The sequence below is a fragment of the Nyctereutes procyonoides genome, unplaced genomic scaffold (genome assembly GCF_905146905.1).
Source record: "Nyctereutes procyonoides isolate TBG_1078 unplaced genomic scaffold, NYPRO_anot_genome, whole genome shotgun sequence".
NCBI lineage: Eukaryota > Metazoa > Chordata > Mammalia > Carnivora > Canidae > Nyctereutes > Nyctereutes procyonoides.
Genome location: NW_026575047.1, coordinates 6,496,066 through 6,510,757, shown reverse-complemented (window position 1 = coordinate 6,510,757; position 14,692 = coordinate 6,496,066). Strand labels below are relative to the sequence as shown.

Genomic DNA, 14,692 nt, shown 5'->3' with positions numbered 1-14,692 from the left:
TTAAAAAGAAACCAAAGAAGCATCCGCAGTCTGCATCAAAGGATGAGGTGCTGTTGGCGAATGGGAGGACGGAGGACCCTAAATCCCTCCCGCACTGTTCTTTCCCTCTCCCACCCGGCAGGCCACCAGCACCTCCTTTCGTTACTAAACATCCCAGGTCTTTGCTGAGCCGCGGGATCTGCAGAACCTGTGTCCGCAATTGAGATGCTTCCAGAGGAGGCGCGGCTGGGGGGGAAGCAGGAGATGGCAGGTGCCGGGAAGGGGTGGCTGCGGACCACGGCCTCCGCTCCCCTTCCCTCCGCCGGTGACCCCGCAGTCGCCGGGGTGGCTGCTTCCTCTGTTACCCCACGTCCCCAATCCCCCGCAGCGGCCTTGCCCGCCTCCGAGTCCCCGTGATGTGGGCCCGAGGTCGGGAGGAGAGACAGGTGAGGCCAGAGGTCTGACGCCGTCTGGCTCTGTTTCAGGGGAGGATCCGAAGCCGGATGGCGATGAAAGCCGGGGCGCCCCAGAGGATGCGGGCAGACCGGCTGTCCGTGCCCCGGCGAGCCAGAGCCACAGGGACCGGTGCGACCCCTCGGTGGCCTCCGAGGAAGAAGGGACCGACAGGCTGTCGGGGGAAATCACGACAATGACAGAGGCACAGACAGCGCTGGAACCAGAAGGGCTCAGCCGAGCGAGCCCCGGGGTGGCCCAGAGGCACCAGATGGCCTGCAGGGGGGACGCCCCCAAATCTCGCCCGGGCTCCTTTGAGTCCAGCCAGGCAGCAGCCGGAGCCTCGGCCCCGGGGGACAGCAAGGAGCCCCCCGGGGGTGGTGGCGCGGGCAGGAGCGCCCTGCAAACCTGAGGGGCGAGGGCTCCGCGGGGTGACACGCTGGGGCGCGGGGGGTGCGGGAAGCCTCAGAGCAGCCCGGGGGAGCCGCTCTCCTGAGACCCGTCCCCCCCGTCTGCGAGCAACAGGAGGCGCGGGCCCTGCGGCACCCTGAATATCCTGACGGTGCCGGCACAGTCTGATTTATTAAATGCGGGTCCTCAGGCTCCTCCGTGTCATCTTTCTGCAGGAGACGCCCCGCCGCGGACACGGGCAGGCCCGGAGTCGCGGCGGCCACACGGCTGGGTTCGGATCTGTCTCCCCGCCAGCGTTAGTTTTATTAGAGATAAGATGTTTTTCTATTAGCGTTTAATGTTGTCGATCAAAATTATGGCAAGAGCTAGAAACGGATGCGGTTTTTCATCAGGTCCCCGTCTTTGTGACGGTTAGGCGGCCGGAGAGAAAGGTGTCACTGAGCATAATGGGTCCAGAGGGCCCTCGGCTCTGCCTCCTCATGTCGGGGCCGGGGGGACCTCCCAGCGTGGGTGTCCTGGGCACCCCACCCGCGGCCCTGTCTGTCCTGGCACCGACTGGCAGGTGCGCAGGGGCTTACTCGGGCTCAGAAGGTTGGGTTTCCCGGATTGAAATCCACTGTCCCCGTGGAGACCTGTTTGCTGACTGCTAGAGCTGCGTTCTCCGGCCTGTAATTCTGGAGGATTAATCGACCTGGAGTGATGGGAGGGAGAAGACGGGAGGAGGGGGACTCCGAAGGTATTTTTTTGTTTCTGAGATAAGAGCCACAACCTGGGAATGCTGCTTCTCTGCATTTAACCTGTGATGCATATAGGGTTCTCTGGCCTGTAGGGTTTTCTGGCCATGTGGGGTTGGGGCGAGATAAACAGAAATTGCTGCTTAGGGCCAATCCAGTTTCTTGTGCTGCGTGAAACCCTCCGGGCCTCCACACGGTGTTAGGGCTGCCCACCCCCCCCCCTTGCCACCAGGTACTGGGATCTTAGAGACAAGACACAGAGCAAGTTGCCCAGATAGTGGAAAGACAGAGGAAAACAAAGTAACTTCATTACAGCCTGTTTCGGGGGACTGGGGAACCAAGAATCAAGGGTGGGGAGGAGGGGATGTCCAACCTCCTGGTCCTTTCCTTCCAGATAAAGTTAGCTCTTCTAGGCGGCATCTGGAGCTATGGAAAATTGAGGGCTCGTCAAACAATAGACCTTTCTTTGAGCTCACCTCAGTTCGTTACCCCCAGAAAGGCCTGATACAAGATCCCAAAGCTCAATACACACACACACCCACCAAGAACCAGAATCGCTCCTTTGAGAGGCTCTCCTGCAGGAAAAAGAGAGGCTCCCGGGGTGGGCAAGATGAAAATTCATCCGAAACATCAGATGTTTGCAGCAGGCTTGTGATCCCAGGTGAGCACCCTGCACGGGGGCGGCCAGCCCGCCACGTGTCACCTCTGGCGTGACTCTGCCAGCGGAGAAGGAGCTCTGTCGGATTTTGTGCTGTCTCACCGTGAAGGCGAGCAGAGTGTAGACAAGAAGGTCCAGTTTGGGGCCTGGGTGGGCCTCCAGCTGCCTTCCTACCACTCAGCAGAGGTCACCCCAATAGTGGAATAGGGGCATGTCCGAGGCGGGGCGCTGTTGCTCCTGGACGCACCACCTGCCCCTGCCCGTCAGGCCCCGGTGCCCCACTCATCCCCCTGCGCTTCAGCGTCTCCCTGCCCCCCCAGACCCCCCCACCTCCGCTTCCTCTCCGGGGAGGTGGCTTCTGCAGCTGCAGAGCTTGCACAGGCCAGCAGCCACAGAAATAATTTTCCTGCGGCACTAGGCCTTAACTATCTGCAAATGTTCAGCACTGCTGCATCGTACGCCAGAGCCACCAAAGGAAATCACAGCCAGATTTAATACAATAATAATAAAAAGAAAAATCTCTCCCCACGGAAGCTCTGGTTTTGACACACAGTCGGCCAGGTGCACATCTTTAGGGCCCATTCAATCACCTGCTGGAAAGCAGTGCTTATAACAAACTCCATCACATTCCATCACGGGCGGGGAAACTACTGTGAGTCCCAGAGAGGGTGGGGATCAGGGTGGGGGTGGGGGGCAGAGGGACTGATAACCCGAACTGTGTGTGCAGTCTGCCTGGGAGGGTTTTGTGTCACTAGATGGAGTTGGAGCCAATGACTTGACCCTGTTCACATGTGTAACCTTGACAATGCCCCATATGCCCGTGTGACACTGTCTCGCCCCTGCCGTTCCAGCCCAACGCGGCTCCTCTGTTCCACAGACATTAAAGGGAGTTTCGGCAATCACTTCTGGCTGTTTTTTGTCTTTCTGAGAGTCATCGTGGAAGTGCACAGCATTCTCTCTCCCCCGCTTCCACCGGGTAACCTTGCATCAGTCTGAGTACCCTCAGCTACAATTCACACTTGAAGAAACTTAAACAATAGGGAAATGAATTCTGTTGCATAACAGGAACTTCAGAAGCAGGATATCCCGGGGCTGGTTTATTCGCCAATTCGTCAAGGATCTGGGTTTCCATCTGCCTGCCTCGGTGTCAGCCACTCCCCCAAGCTGCCAAGAGGGCTGCCACAGCTCCAGCATCAATCACCTGTTCTCGCATTCGTGTCCAAAGGCAAGAAGGAAGTATCTTCCCCATGTCGGTGCATGCATGTGTGCGTGCATGCATGTAAGAGCAAGAAACCTAGTTCTTGTCACATGTCATTGGCCAGAATCATCACACGCCTCTGTCTAAACCAGCCCCTGGTGAGGGAGATGGAATTACCGAGAAGGGGGTGGGTTCCTCAGGATCACCATGTGAATGGGACATGCAGACCCTAAAAGCGTGGACGCCAAAACAAAATCAGGTGTCGAGCAAAAGTAGGGGCAAGTTGAGACTAGGTGTGCGTGGGCCCCCAGGAGCACTGTCCCTGAACCCCACATCTGCTTTTGTTTCATTTTCTTCCCTTAAAAGGGCCAGAATATTGTGCTCCTGAGAGTCTGGAGTTGGGGGGGAGGGCGGCAGTTGGGTGTTGGTGAAGTACAAAGCCGGCCCATCTCTGCGCTTCCCTGGCTGCTCTATCATCTGCTCTGTTTTGTCACTGGGACGTTCCCACCTTTGTCCGCCTCTTCAAGTGTGTCTGTCCTTGCACTATTTTTCCAGCTCAGTTGCTGGCAGATTGCAGAGGAGTCTGGATAAATGAAACGGAGCCGACAGGTCTCTTAATGAAAGCTTGTTTGCACATCCTGCATTTCTCGTGACCGCTCGGTACCGGAGAGCCTCTAGGTGTGGATTTTTACATATGAGCGTGTGTCGTTCTTTTAATTAAGGCCCCTGGAAATGCAGTGGCTGTTTTAAACTGGGCACTTCTCACGCCTAACGCCTCTTTCCATGCCCCCGCTGCCCGCCTTCATCTCCCCCTCGCAGCTCCACCAGCTACTCCAGAAGCTTCGCTCGCCGAGCTAGCTCGGAGGCCCCCGGTGGCACCCAGCTCAGCCCCGGCTGGAGCTGCTCCACCTGGCAATCTCAAACTAAGTGCATTTTCCCATCATCCGTTCCTCTTGGGCCCTCAGTCCCCGGCACACGCCACCATCGCGACGAGGAGGTCTTAGGATGGGTTCTGGCATGAGTCATTGGGGCATTGGGGTGAATCTTTGGACATCCGAAGTGAGGCCCACGGGGGCATTCACACCCCCATTCACCATGGGACACAAAAGGTTCATTCTGTCTTCAGGGAATTTCAAAGACCAGCTACCAGCTGGTTGGTGTTACCATGTTTCCTTAAAATTACAGCAGGCCCTCGCCCCTCTTGGTTTTCTGCTCCTCCAAAAACTGGGGCTTCTCCTCACTCTGTCGCTTTTCTGCAGCCCTTTGGTCGGCGTGGTGTCCTAACTTCTCTTTGAAAAAGGCCCCTCTGAGGGAGTCTGGGTGGCTCAATCGATTAAGCATCTGCCTTCAGCTCAGCTCATGATCTCGGGGTCCTGGGATGGAGCCCCGCATTGGTCTCCCTGCCCAGCGGGGTGGCTCCTGCTCCCTCCCCCTCTGCCCCTGCTTGTTCTCTCTCTCTCTCTCAAGTAAATAAATTATTTAAAAAAAAAAGTCCTCTCTTTGAGTACCTACTCCCTCTGCCCTCTGCTTTCATTCTGGAAGCCTCCATTTGGAAAAAAAAAATCTCCGTCCTTAATAAATACCGAGGGTACCATGACATGGCTCAGTTAGGATGTCAAAAAGCCAAAAGAACCCTCAGTTAGGATATCAAAAAAGAACCCCCACACCCTTAACCCACTACTTTAACATATTCCCTTTTTTTTTTCCAGATGTCTTTTTGAACAGGGAAAAATTTGAAAACCAGAGATGCAATAGAGAGCTCAGTAGTGAATCTAATTAGAAATGAAAAGCAGAAAAAATAAGAAGGACCTGTCTCTCGATGTTATGATTGCTCCCAAAAACAAAACAAAGCAAGTTGATACAGCATGAAGGCAATTTAAAATGATAGATACAGATGTGCTGCCTTACATTGCACAGCCCCTCTCGACTGAGGGGGATTTTTTTTTTCTAATAGGGAAAGTCTGTACAATACTGACAAGTTTGACGTTCTGGAATCTACGTGAGCCCAGGAATATATTTTGGATCTTAGCCGAGGCCACTGATAGCCTATGAAATTTAAAACAATTGGCTTAAAAAAAAAAGCCACAAACCAGCTGCTATCTTGTAGTTATATTTAAGGAAAGAAGTAACTTCTATCATTTGCAGACCCTATGTTACTGGATTCTACAAACATCGTGTACTATATCTTTTTTGATTACCTGGTATAAATGGTGATTATTATTTGCACCATTTTCTCTCTCTACCCTCATTGCAGGCCCACAATGTAGGCTGTTCCTTCTAGCATACTGTAACAACTTATCAGTCGCAATCTGTCACCTAAAATTATTAGATCATACGGCAGTCATGAAAATTATGGAGAATGTAAAGATTTTATGCATTCAGTCAAAAATGCCAGATCTAAAATCAGTTGGTTTATTTCCTGCAGTCTTTCAAGTTGACCAAAGCACTCACTGATTTGCTCTATTTTCTTACGTTTTTAGTGTTTCTGTATATATACGCACTGAAAAGCCCCACTCAGGAAAAAAAAAAAACTCACTGCAATTCTGAGAAAAAGCTTATCCTAAACATCTAAAGATAGCATTTCTAATTATTGTCTACATTGTGTTTAAACTGTGCAAACTTGAGCATTATTCTCACTTTACCAGCTGTGTCTAGGTAGAGTCATTACATCAAACGCTTCTAATTTTACAAAAAGAAATCAAAACAAGTGTGTGTTTAAGTCTCAGTGACAAATGCAAACCCTGTGAGTCAAACAGGCAAACTGATTAGCAAGCTGGCTGGGAAGTCAAAACAGCGAATATAAGGAGATTAACAAAACAGATCTGTAAGATGAGAGGGGTAAAAATAGCCTCCAAGGGCCAAGTGGGGTCCAGTGGGCGGGTTGGGTGGCACACATCAGGTTCTGTGCCCAAAACCAGATGCCTGCCTATACCGCTGGCTCGCAGTCTTCCTTGGTCTCAGAACTCGCTCCCGCCCCCTGCCTCCGCCCCTGCACCCCCCCCCCCCAAAGCTGGGATCAGAGTTCATCCCAGCCAGCCTCTTCACGGATGCGGGAACTTTCTTACAAACCGAAGTGGAAGCAACCTTTCCTTTACTTGAATCCTTCTAGTTGCAGGACACTCATTACCTCACAAGGTAGTCCAATGCCTTAGTAGGTAACTATTTTTCCGACCTTAGCCATTGCTGTCCAGTAGACATTTATTAGACACCTAGGTCTTCATGCTACGCTATATAGCTCTCGTAGATAAGGCTTGGTTTAAGCCTCACGACAATATGATGATCTTCTTTTACAGATGAGAGAAGCCAAGCCCAGAGGGGTGAAGTGACTTACTCAGGTCACACAGCTTCTGAGGGTGGCGGGGCTGGGCTTCCAAACAGGCCTTCCTACTTGAGGCCTACTGAGCTGTCAACCACCCTGCTAGATGCATACCTCTGCCTCTATGGTGAACTGCAGTTCACCCTTCTATTATTTCGTATCTTTGTTTTTTCGTCTCTGGAGCCGCATGGAAAAGTTTATCAATCCAATTCCCCTTAATGGACAGAAAGGAAATGGGATGGGTCCGCTAGGGTATCTGTTTAGTCTTGGGGCTGGGGCAAGGGTAGTGAAGAGAGAAACTAAGAATAGAAGGTGCTATGATGTGAAAGTTTGTGTCCCTCCCCCAAATTCATACTCTGAAATCCTAGCGCCCAAAGGTGATAGTAACAGGGCATGACACTTTAGGGAGGTTCCAAAGTCATGACGGGGGAGCCTTACAAAAGAGGCTCCAGAGAGATCCCTAACCCCTTCCTGCATGTAAGGACAGTGAACAGCACTGGCTGTGGATCCCAAAGCCAGCTCTATGGGACCGACTGTGCCGATGCCATGATCTTGGATTTCCAGTCTTTCGAGCTATGAGAAAGATTTCTGTTGTTTATAGGCTGCTCAGTCTGACATTTTGAGATAGCTCAAATGGACTGTCAGAAGCACCCATCTCCGCCTAAAAATAAGTCCAAACCTCCTTTGATGACCCTGAAGTAACCCATCACTGGGGCAGCAGAGTCAAGAGGGGGTTTTTGTGCCTCTCCACGGTGGGCTCTACCTGATTCCTCGTTTTCACAGCTTTTAATTGTAGGGATAGGGACACACATCTGTTGAGATGGGGATATTTAAAGACTCCATTTGCTGGCTCCCCTTCCGTGCTCATCTGCCCCGTTCAAGTTAGCACTTCAAACCAGTGAGAACCACTCGGTGGGGCAAAGTCACCAGGCAAAAGCCTTTCTCTCCGGGTGTCAACTGGGGTTCGAGGAAGACTTTTAATTAACAAGTTAGTCCTAGTAAGAAGTAAAAATAACCACTGGGGATGGGGTGCTGGCCAAGGCTCCATTTGACTCACTGCCTTGAGAGTCTGGGAGCAATGGAAGCTGCCTCTGAGTGACCAGGGTGGAAAAGCTGCAGCTAGAAAGTGGGTCTACCCAAGGAGGTTAGAAAGTTATTCTGAGTGCTTTTATTCAATAAATGAAGACGGATAGGGGCGCCTGGGTGGCTCAGTTGGTTAAGCCACTGACTCTTGATTTTGGCTCAGGTCATAATCTTAGGGCCCTGGGATCAGCCCTGCATCAGGCTCCACGCTTAGCGTGGAGTCCGCTTGAGAGTCTCTCTCTCCTTCTCCCTCTGCTCCTCCCCCTGCTTGCTCTCTCTCTCTCTCTCTCTAATAATTTTTTTTTAAATAAAATAAATGAAGGTGGATACCCTTTCTGATCTAGTCTCTGTATAGATTCTAATTTTCAAAAAGAGAAGCTGAACATCCAAGTCTTATTCAAAATCAGCCTGCCACTGGGCTCCGCCATTCCAACTGCCTTTGTGTCAGGAAGTCAAGAAGAAGAGCATTGTCCTTGTCCTGGTCGTGGAGAAGGCCAGCCACTTCAGATAGCAATGCCACCTCCCTGTAAACTGCCCACTCGGCTGCTTCACCGGGTGCTCTCCACCATCTGGGGAACAGATCTGAGGCTGCACTCAGAGGCACATGCGAGGAGACACAAGGCCCAGTGAGGCGGTGGTAGCTGTGTGCCAGGCCAGTGACTCCAGCCCCAGAATCACCAGGAAGCTTGTTGCAAATAGATGTCCATCTTTCCCTTTGGATTCCAGCCCAGAAAGCCGTATTTTTTCCCCCTTTCCTGCGTGATCCTGGTGCCTTCTATCTTGGGGATCCACACGGAATGACAACCAGAGACTGAACGCTGTGGCCAGCAGACTTGGAGGGAGGGTCATAAGGACAAATCCTGCAGGGACTTGGGAAGTACCTTAGCTATTTCCAAGTAGCAGCTGAGCCGGGAGCAGAGCCTCTAACAAACCAAATAAATAACCAAGGCCTCAGTGCAGGTCTAAATTGTTGAGTTTTAATGTGCAACACAAAGGCTCTCAAACAGCACCCACCTCCCCCCCCCCCCCCCCGGCAAGGAGCAGCTCTGTGCGGGGTGGCCGTGGGCGAGGGGCAGCTAAGGACACCGGGCAGGGGCGCCTGACTGCAGGCAGCGGGTGCTGGCACCGTGCATGAGAGGTGGTGGGTCGGTCGGGGGCAGGGGGCGGGGCTAGGTAACCTCACGAGGGATCTCAGGACCCCTCGAAGGAGTCTAAGGTGTGGCAGGGACCGAATCCTTAGGGCAAAGTGGGATTTCAGGGCTCCTGGAATAACGAGAGGGGTGTCAGGGTAAGAAGGGACCTCGGGGTGGGGCGGGCAGGGAGGGGTATCTGGGCGGGCAGATGGGTCACATCACTAGGTCCTGGGGTCCTCAGAGCTCAGGATGAGTGTATCGGAGGGTGGGGGGCTGCCTTCCGGAGCAGGCGGCCGTGTCTGCGTACGTGGTTGGGGGCCTCAGCGGGGAGGGATTTTTGGGGAGACCTCAGATGGCGAGAGGGAGCCCCCGGGGGCAGAGGGAGGGGCTGGAGGCAGGTGGAGGGGGGATGCAGGTCCTGGGGCGCGGGTGCGGGGAGGGGCGTCGGGGCCTGCAGGGGGCAGAGGGAGGGCGTCGAGGTGGGGCGGGGGATGCAGGTCCGGGGGTGCGCGCGGGGAGGGGCTTCGGGGCCTGCAGGGGGCAGAGGGAGGGCGTCGAGGTGGGGCGGGGGATGCAGGTCTGGGGGCGCGCGGGGAGGGGCGTCGGGGCCTGCAGGGGGCAGAGGGAGGGCGTCGAGGTGGGGCGGGGGATGCAGGTCTGGGGGCGCGCGGGGAGGGGCGTCGGGGCCTGCAGGGGGCAGAGGGAGGGCGTCGAGGTGGGGCGGGGGATGCAGGTCTGGGGGCGCGCGGGGAGGGGCGTCGGGGCCTGCAGGGGGCAGAGGGAGGGCGTCGAGGTGGGGCGGGGGATGCAGGTCTGGGGGCGCGCGGGGAGGGGCGTCGGGGCCTGCAGGGGGCAGAGGGAGGGCGTCGAGGTGGGGTGGGGGGTGTGCAGGTCCGGGGGCGCGCGCGCGGGGAGGGGCGCCGGGGCCTGCAGGGGGCTCCCCCACCCCCCCCGCCGCATCCCCGGGGTGGGGGGGCGCCCGGGGCCGGCGCTCAGGCGGCCTCGCAGTCGCTGTCCCGCCGCCGCTTCCTGCGCTCCGCGTGCTCCCGCGCCGCGCGCTCCCAGGGCAGCGGCCCGCACACGCCGACCACGCAGCAGGCCAGGCGGCGGCCCGCGTTGCCGTGGTCCAGGCTGGCGGGGTCGCCGCCGCGGCCCAGGTCGTCCTCGCCCGCGTGCACCACGACGGCGCGGCCCACGATGGAGTGCGGGCCGGCGAGGGAGGCGGCCAGGCCGCCGCGGTGCTTCCGGACGCGGCCGTCGCGCACCGCGAAGTTGCCGAAGTCGCCGGGGTGCTGCGGGTGCGGCGCGGCGCGCGGGTTGTAGTGCGGCCCCGCGGCCTCGCAGCCCGGGCTCAGGTCGCCGAAGCGGTGCACGTGGATGGCGCGGCGGGAGCCGTTGCGCTCGGCCGGGAAGCCGTCCAGGTGGAAGAAGGCCTCGAGCGGGGCGCCGGGCGCCGGCTGGCGGAACAGCACGAGGCCGCTCACCCGCGGCTGCGCGGCGTCCAGCGAGGCGGACGGCTGCACCCGGCAGGCGGCGTGCAGCGCGGAGCCCGGGGCCCCCGGCTCGGCCGCGCGCTGCGTCAGCTGCTGCCAGATGGCCGTCACTTTGTCGTGCATGTCGCTGAGCTGCGCCGCCACCGCGCCGGGGCCGGGCTCGTCCGGGGCGGCGCCGGGCCAGGCGCGCGAGGCGGGGGCCGCCAGCAGCAGGTGGGCGCAGAGCAGCGCGGGCGCCAGCATGGCCGGGGGCGGGCACCTGCGGGCACCCCGGGGGCGGGGGGGGGGCAGAGCGAGCCTGAGAGCCCGCCCCGCCCCGGGGCTTCCCGGCCCCGCGTGCCCTCCCGCCTCCGCCCCGGGGCGGTGCCCGGGCTGGAGACCCGGACGGGACGCGCCCTCGGGCATCCCGTGGCTCACGCTCGGGCCCGGGGAGGGCCCGGGCAGGGCAGTCAGGGCCTCCCTCCCCTGGCCGCCCGCCGCAGCCCCTGCCCCTCCCGTAGGCGCCCTCCCTCAGGGACCCTCTGACACCTGCTGCACGCGCCTCCCTGGGCTTTGCGGCTCCAGCGGTGCCCGCGCTCCCGAGCGCCTCATCCCCCCTTCCCTGCCCGCCCGCAGGACACTGCAGGACAGAAACTCCCGCTTTACTCATCACCCCGCAGCACCTGGGCCCGCACCTGGCTGCAGGCGACATTTAATATGGGATTGTTGAATGAGGGACTGGCCGACGGACGGACGGACGGACGGACGGACGTGTCATCACGTCATTCTAACGCCATCCTGCGATCGAAGATGGGCGAGTCTTGTGCTGGGGGAGGGCCCACCCCCGGGAGGGGGAACTCCAGGAAGGCTTCCCGGAGGAGACGACACCCGAACTTGACCTCTTAAGGCAAGCAGCTTTTGAGCCGAGCCAGGTTGGAAGCCCGTTTCTGGGAGGAGGCACAACATGACATGTTTCGCAGCCTGTGAACGGGCGTGAGGGGAAATTCTGTGTGGCGGCAGGGCCTGTGGGGCCAGGGAGGAGGGAATTAAAGAGCTAAGGGCTGAGGGCCTGGGTTTGAGGACTGTGGATATTAGCTGTGGGGTCAGGGGAGCTGGAGGAGGGCTCTAGGGCTGGTGGAAATGTTAAAGCAGAGCGCGATGAGAGAAACGTGGCACGAGAAAGGATGTGGGCTGGTCTTTGGGGGACGAGGGAGAAGGGGTGGGAATAGCCCAGGGAGAGATGGAGACACGGAGGAGGAAAAAAATGGGAGATGGCCAGAGGGACAGGAGTTGCCTGGTTACAGCCACCCAGACGGGAACTGACGGAGGTCTTCCCCAGGGTGGAGGCGGCAGTGACGGAGGGGGCATGGATTTGGGACCCGTCTCCACCAGGGGGCGAGAGGGGGGTCAGTGCCCAGGTGGATGTTTGGGAGCCCTTTGGAAACATGGGTCTGGCACTTGAAGGGGCAGCGTCGCTGGGAGGGGTTTTCAGTGTCAACTGCACGTTGGATTCTGGATTCTGAGAGTCTCGGCCCAAGAGATTCCGACTCAGTGGGCCTGAGTTCTTATGACTTTAAAGCTCCCATCAAAGACTCTGGGACTCAGCCAGGGTTTTGGGGTCAGACACAGATTCCAATCCTAATCCCAGCGTCCGCTAATTGCAAGATTGTGGGGGAAGGGACTGACTCTGTCTCAGCTCCCCGTAAAATTGGGTAATGTCACCAAGGATCACGGTGAGGGTCAGATGAGATGCTATATGTCAGACTGACTTCCTGTTTTTAAGTCCGTCCTCTTGGACCAGTGCTTCCCCCGCAGAACTGGTGTGCGGGTCCACCGCAATTGCAAAGGCAGGTACCATTTTCAAAGCAAACTCCAGGGTGGAGTATTTACTCCTTCTGGAACCATTACAGGAAGGCATCTAGTATGGCCATTAAGAGGATGGATTTGGGGATGCCCAGGTGGCTCAGTGGTTGAGCGTCTGCCTTTGGCCCAGGGCAGGATCCCAGGGTCCCAGGATCGAGTTCTGCATCAGACTGCCTGCAGGGAGCCCCTCTACCTGTGTCCCTGCCTCTGTCTCTATGTCTCTCATGAATAAATAAATATAATCTTTTTTTTTTAAAGGATGGATTCCGAAGCTGCCTATGTGAAGCCTGACCCTGCCACTCACTCTCTAAGGGTCTCGTGCAGAGTTGCAGGGTAACTGCTGTAGTGAACCCGAGTCGGGCACGCCCCAGAGCGCTTTGTGTGTGGCAGGCCACAGGAGTGTCACCTGAGCCCTGTCGGGTAGGCGAGAACCCTGTGATCCCCGTTCCAAAGAGTAGGAAACTGAGCTACAGAGAAACAAATGCCTTGCCCAAGGTGTACATATTCAGTAAGTAGCCGACAGCAGGACTGAAACGTGTGCGTGGTCCAGGCGCTACACTGAACGGCTCTCGAGTCGAAGGCACGTGGCACAGGGCCTGGTAGGTTGAAAGTCCCCAGTGTCTGGCAGCCCTTAGCACCCAGAGTGAAACTGCTCATAGGACTTTCAGGGCGATCCGCTGGGAGCGGGAGGTGCCCAGGAAGGGATCCAAGAAGGAGTGGCGGGAAGGTCGGAGAAGCCCAGGAAGCGATGTCCAGGGTACCAGCACCTCAGACATGGCCTGGTACGGGGTTACCGCCCTGGGACCCCAGGGAGCGGGTGTCGGGAGCGGGGACCCTCCCAGGCCTCAGCCGCAAGCTCTCCATCATCCTCATCATCCCCGCCTCCCCCCTCCCGCCAGCAGTCCTGCCTTGCAGGAGGGCTCTGCCAATTGGAAAGCTCTTCCTTAAAAACGGAGCAAAAACAGATTGCTTAGGGTGTGTCCGTGAAACCTTCTCTTTCAGGAGTGCTTGGGGAATACTTCGCATCTTAAGGAGAGTCTTTCTCCTTAGGAGAAAAACTTTGCCCGCAGCCCCAAGCGAGCCCTGACTCCTTGGCTCCAAGCCTTGACTTCTGCCTCCCGGAGGCCAGTCCGCGTGAGGCCCACCCACCTGGCATGTGCACAGTGCCCCCCCCCATGGGGCTGGGAATGACCATGTGGTTTGGGGGACCCCACCACCTGCCTGGGAGAGACAGTTATCGGAGAAAGAGCACAGAGGAAGCCACGAGGCCTGTGCCTCCTTCCTGGGTCTGGATCTGGGAAGACCGTGGCCCTTCTGACACCTGCCCTGTGTTCCTAACCCTTGGCTCACCCCCTGGAAGGAGCCCCGGATGTGAGCCTGAGCATGCCGGGCCCTCCCACCCCCCTAAGCGGGTGGCTCTGCCCACCCAAGGCTTGCACCATCCAGAGAGGCAGCCCTCCTCACTCCAGATTTTCCCAAAACACTAAAGTCCGCTGGGACTGGCCTTGGCAGGTGCAAAGGACAGCAGTTCCTTTGTCCCCCGAGGCCTCCCTTCCCCCTCCTCCCCACTCGTCCCTCTCAGAGCAGCCAGGTTCTGCCCATCGGTGTGTCCCTCTCAAAAAGATGATAATCAAGTACTTTCCCAAGCAGAGGCCAGCTGCCCCGCCCCAGTTCAAACTCATCAAAAGCACCCTGTGAGAAGAAGGAAAGGAACCTCAACTTGGCACCCACCTTCCCAGCTCTTCCGAGAGAGCTTTCCTTCTGAGCAGTAGGGAGCAGCAGCCAGGAATGCGGGCTGACTCCTTAGGCTGGGCTGTTTGTGGGCGTGCGGGCAAGCCAGCCCCCGGGAGCGGGTCACGGTCACTGTCACTGCAGGGAAGGCAGGCCATTGGGCCGACTCTGGGAGGGTCCCCTGTCGCAGACCGGCCTGGCCACCTCCTCCCCCGACTCCACCCCCGTCTGTCTCCACCTCCACCCTCCCCAGCCCCCAGTTCCCAGCCAAGTTTTCCTTCTTGTGACTTCACTGGTTTGTGCAGAAGCAGCCAGTGACCTTCAGCATGCAGGGCGGGGGAGGGGGGTATGGTAAGAAGTAGGCAGGAAATAGCCTTTTTGGAGAGGTGCACAATGGTCGCTTTCTTGAGAGGCCTCTTGCTCTTCCCTGATGTCCTCAGCCTTTGACTTACTGTGGCTGGATGCTGCTAAGGAGGAAACGGGCTGGCAACTCCCCGATGTTTTCCCCTGGAGCTGATGGAATATTGACTCCATCCCTCCCCCTTTGAGAGGTGAGAGGCAGGTGGGTAGTGGCCATGTGGGCCAGGCTGCCCAGGCCCCGCTGTGTTGCTTCCTAACTGAGCTCCGGGACTAGCCCCCCCTGGCCACCCCCGGGCCTCCC

At 57.5% G+C, this 14,692-nt stretch overlaps 2 protein-coding genes across 4 annotated transcripts in view; one reads left to right on the top strand and one right to left on the bottom strand.

Annotated features, from left to right (window-relative positions):
• The window catches only part of CCDC149 (coiled-coil domain containing 149), a 103,772-nt gene extending 100,880 nt beyond the window's left edge, over positions 1-2,892 (top strand). For all 3 annotated transcript variants that reach the window (XM_055326679.1, XM_055326677.1, XM_055326680.1), the window contains one exon: positions 465-2,892. In XM_055326679.1, the coding sequence (XP_055182654.1) occupies positions 465-844 (380 nt within the window). In that variant the 3' untranslated portion in view covers positions 845-2,892. The remainder of the gene's footprint in view (positions 1-464) is intronic.
• Positions 2,893-9,726: 6,834 nt separating this feature from the next.
• On the bottom strand, positions 9,727-14,179 carry SOD3 (superoxide dismutase 3). Its single transcript, XM_055326676.1, has 2 exons — positions 14,032-14,179; positions 9,727-10,717 (listed from the first exon to the last, which is right to left on the bottom strand). Exon 2 carries the CDS (start codon positions 10,699-10,701, stop codon positions 9,958-9,960), a length of 744 nt encoding a protein of 247 aa, XP_055182651.1. The 5' UTR covers positions 10,702-10,717; positions 14,032-14,179; the 3' UTR covers positions 9,727-9,957.
• Between the last annotated feature and the right edge of the window lie 513 nt (positions 14,180-14,692).

Excerpts from the sequence above, each read along its gene's own strand:
- SOD3 (XM_055326676.1), bottom strand. The coding sequence starts at position 10,701 with ATGCTGGCGCCCGCGCTGCTCTGCGCCCACCTGCTGCTGGCGGCCCCC.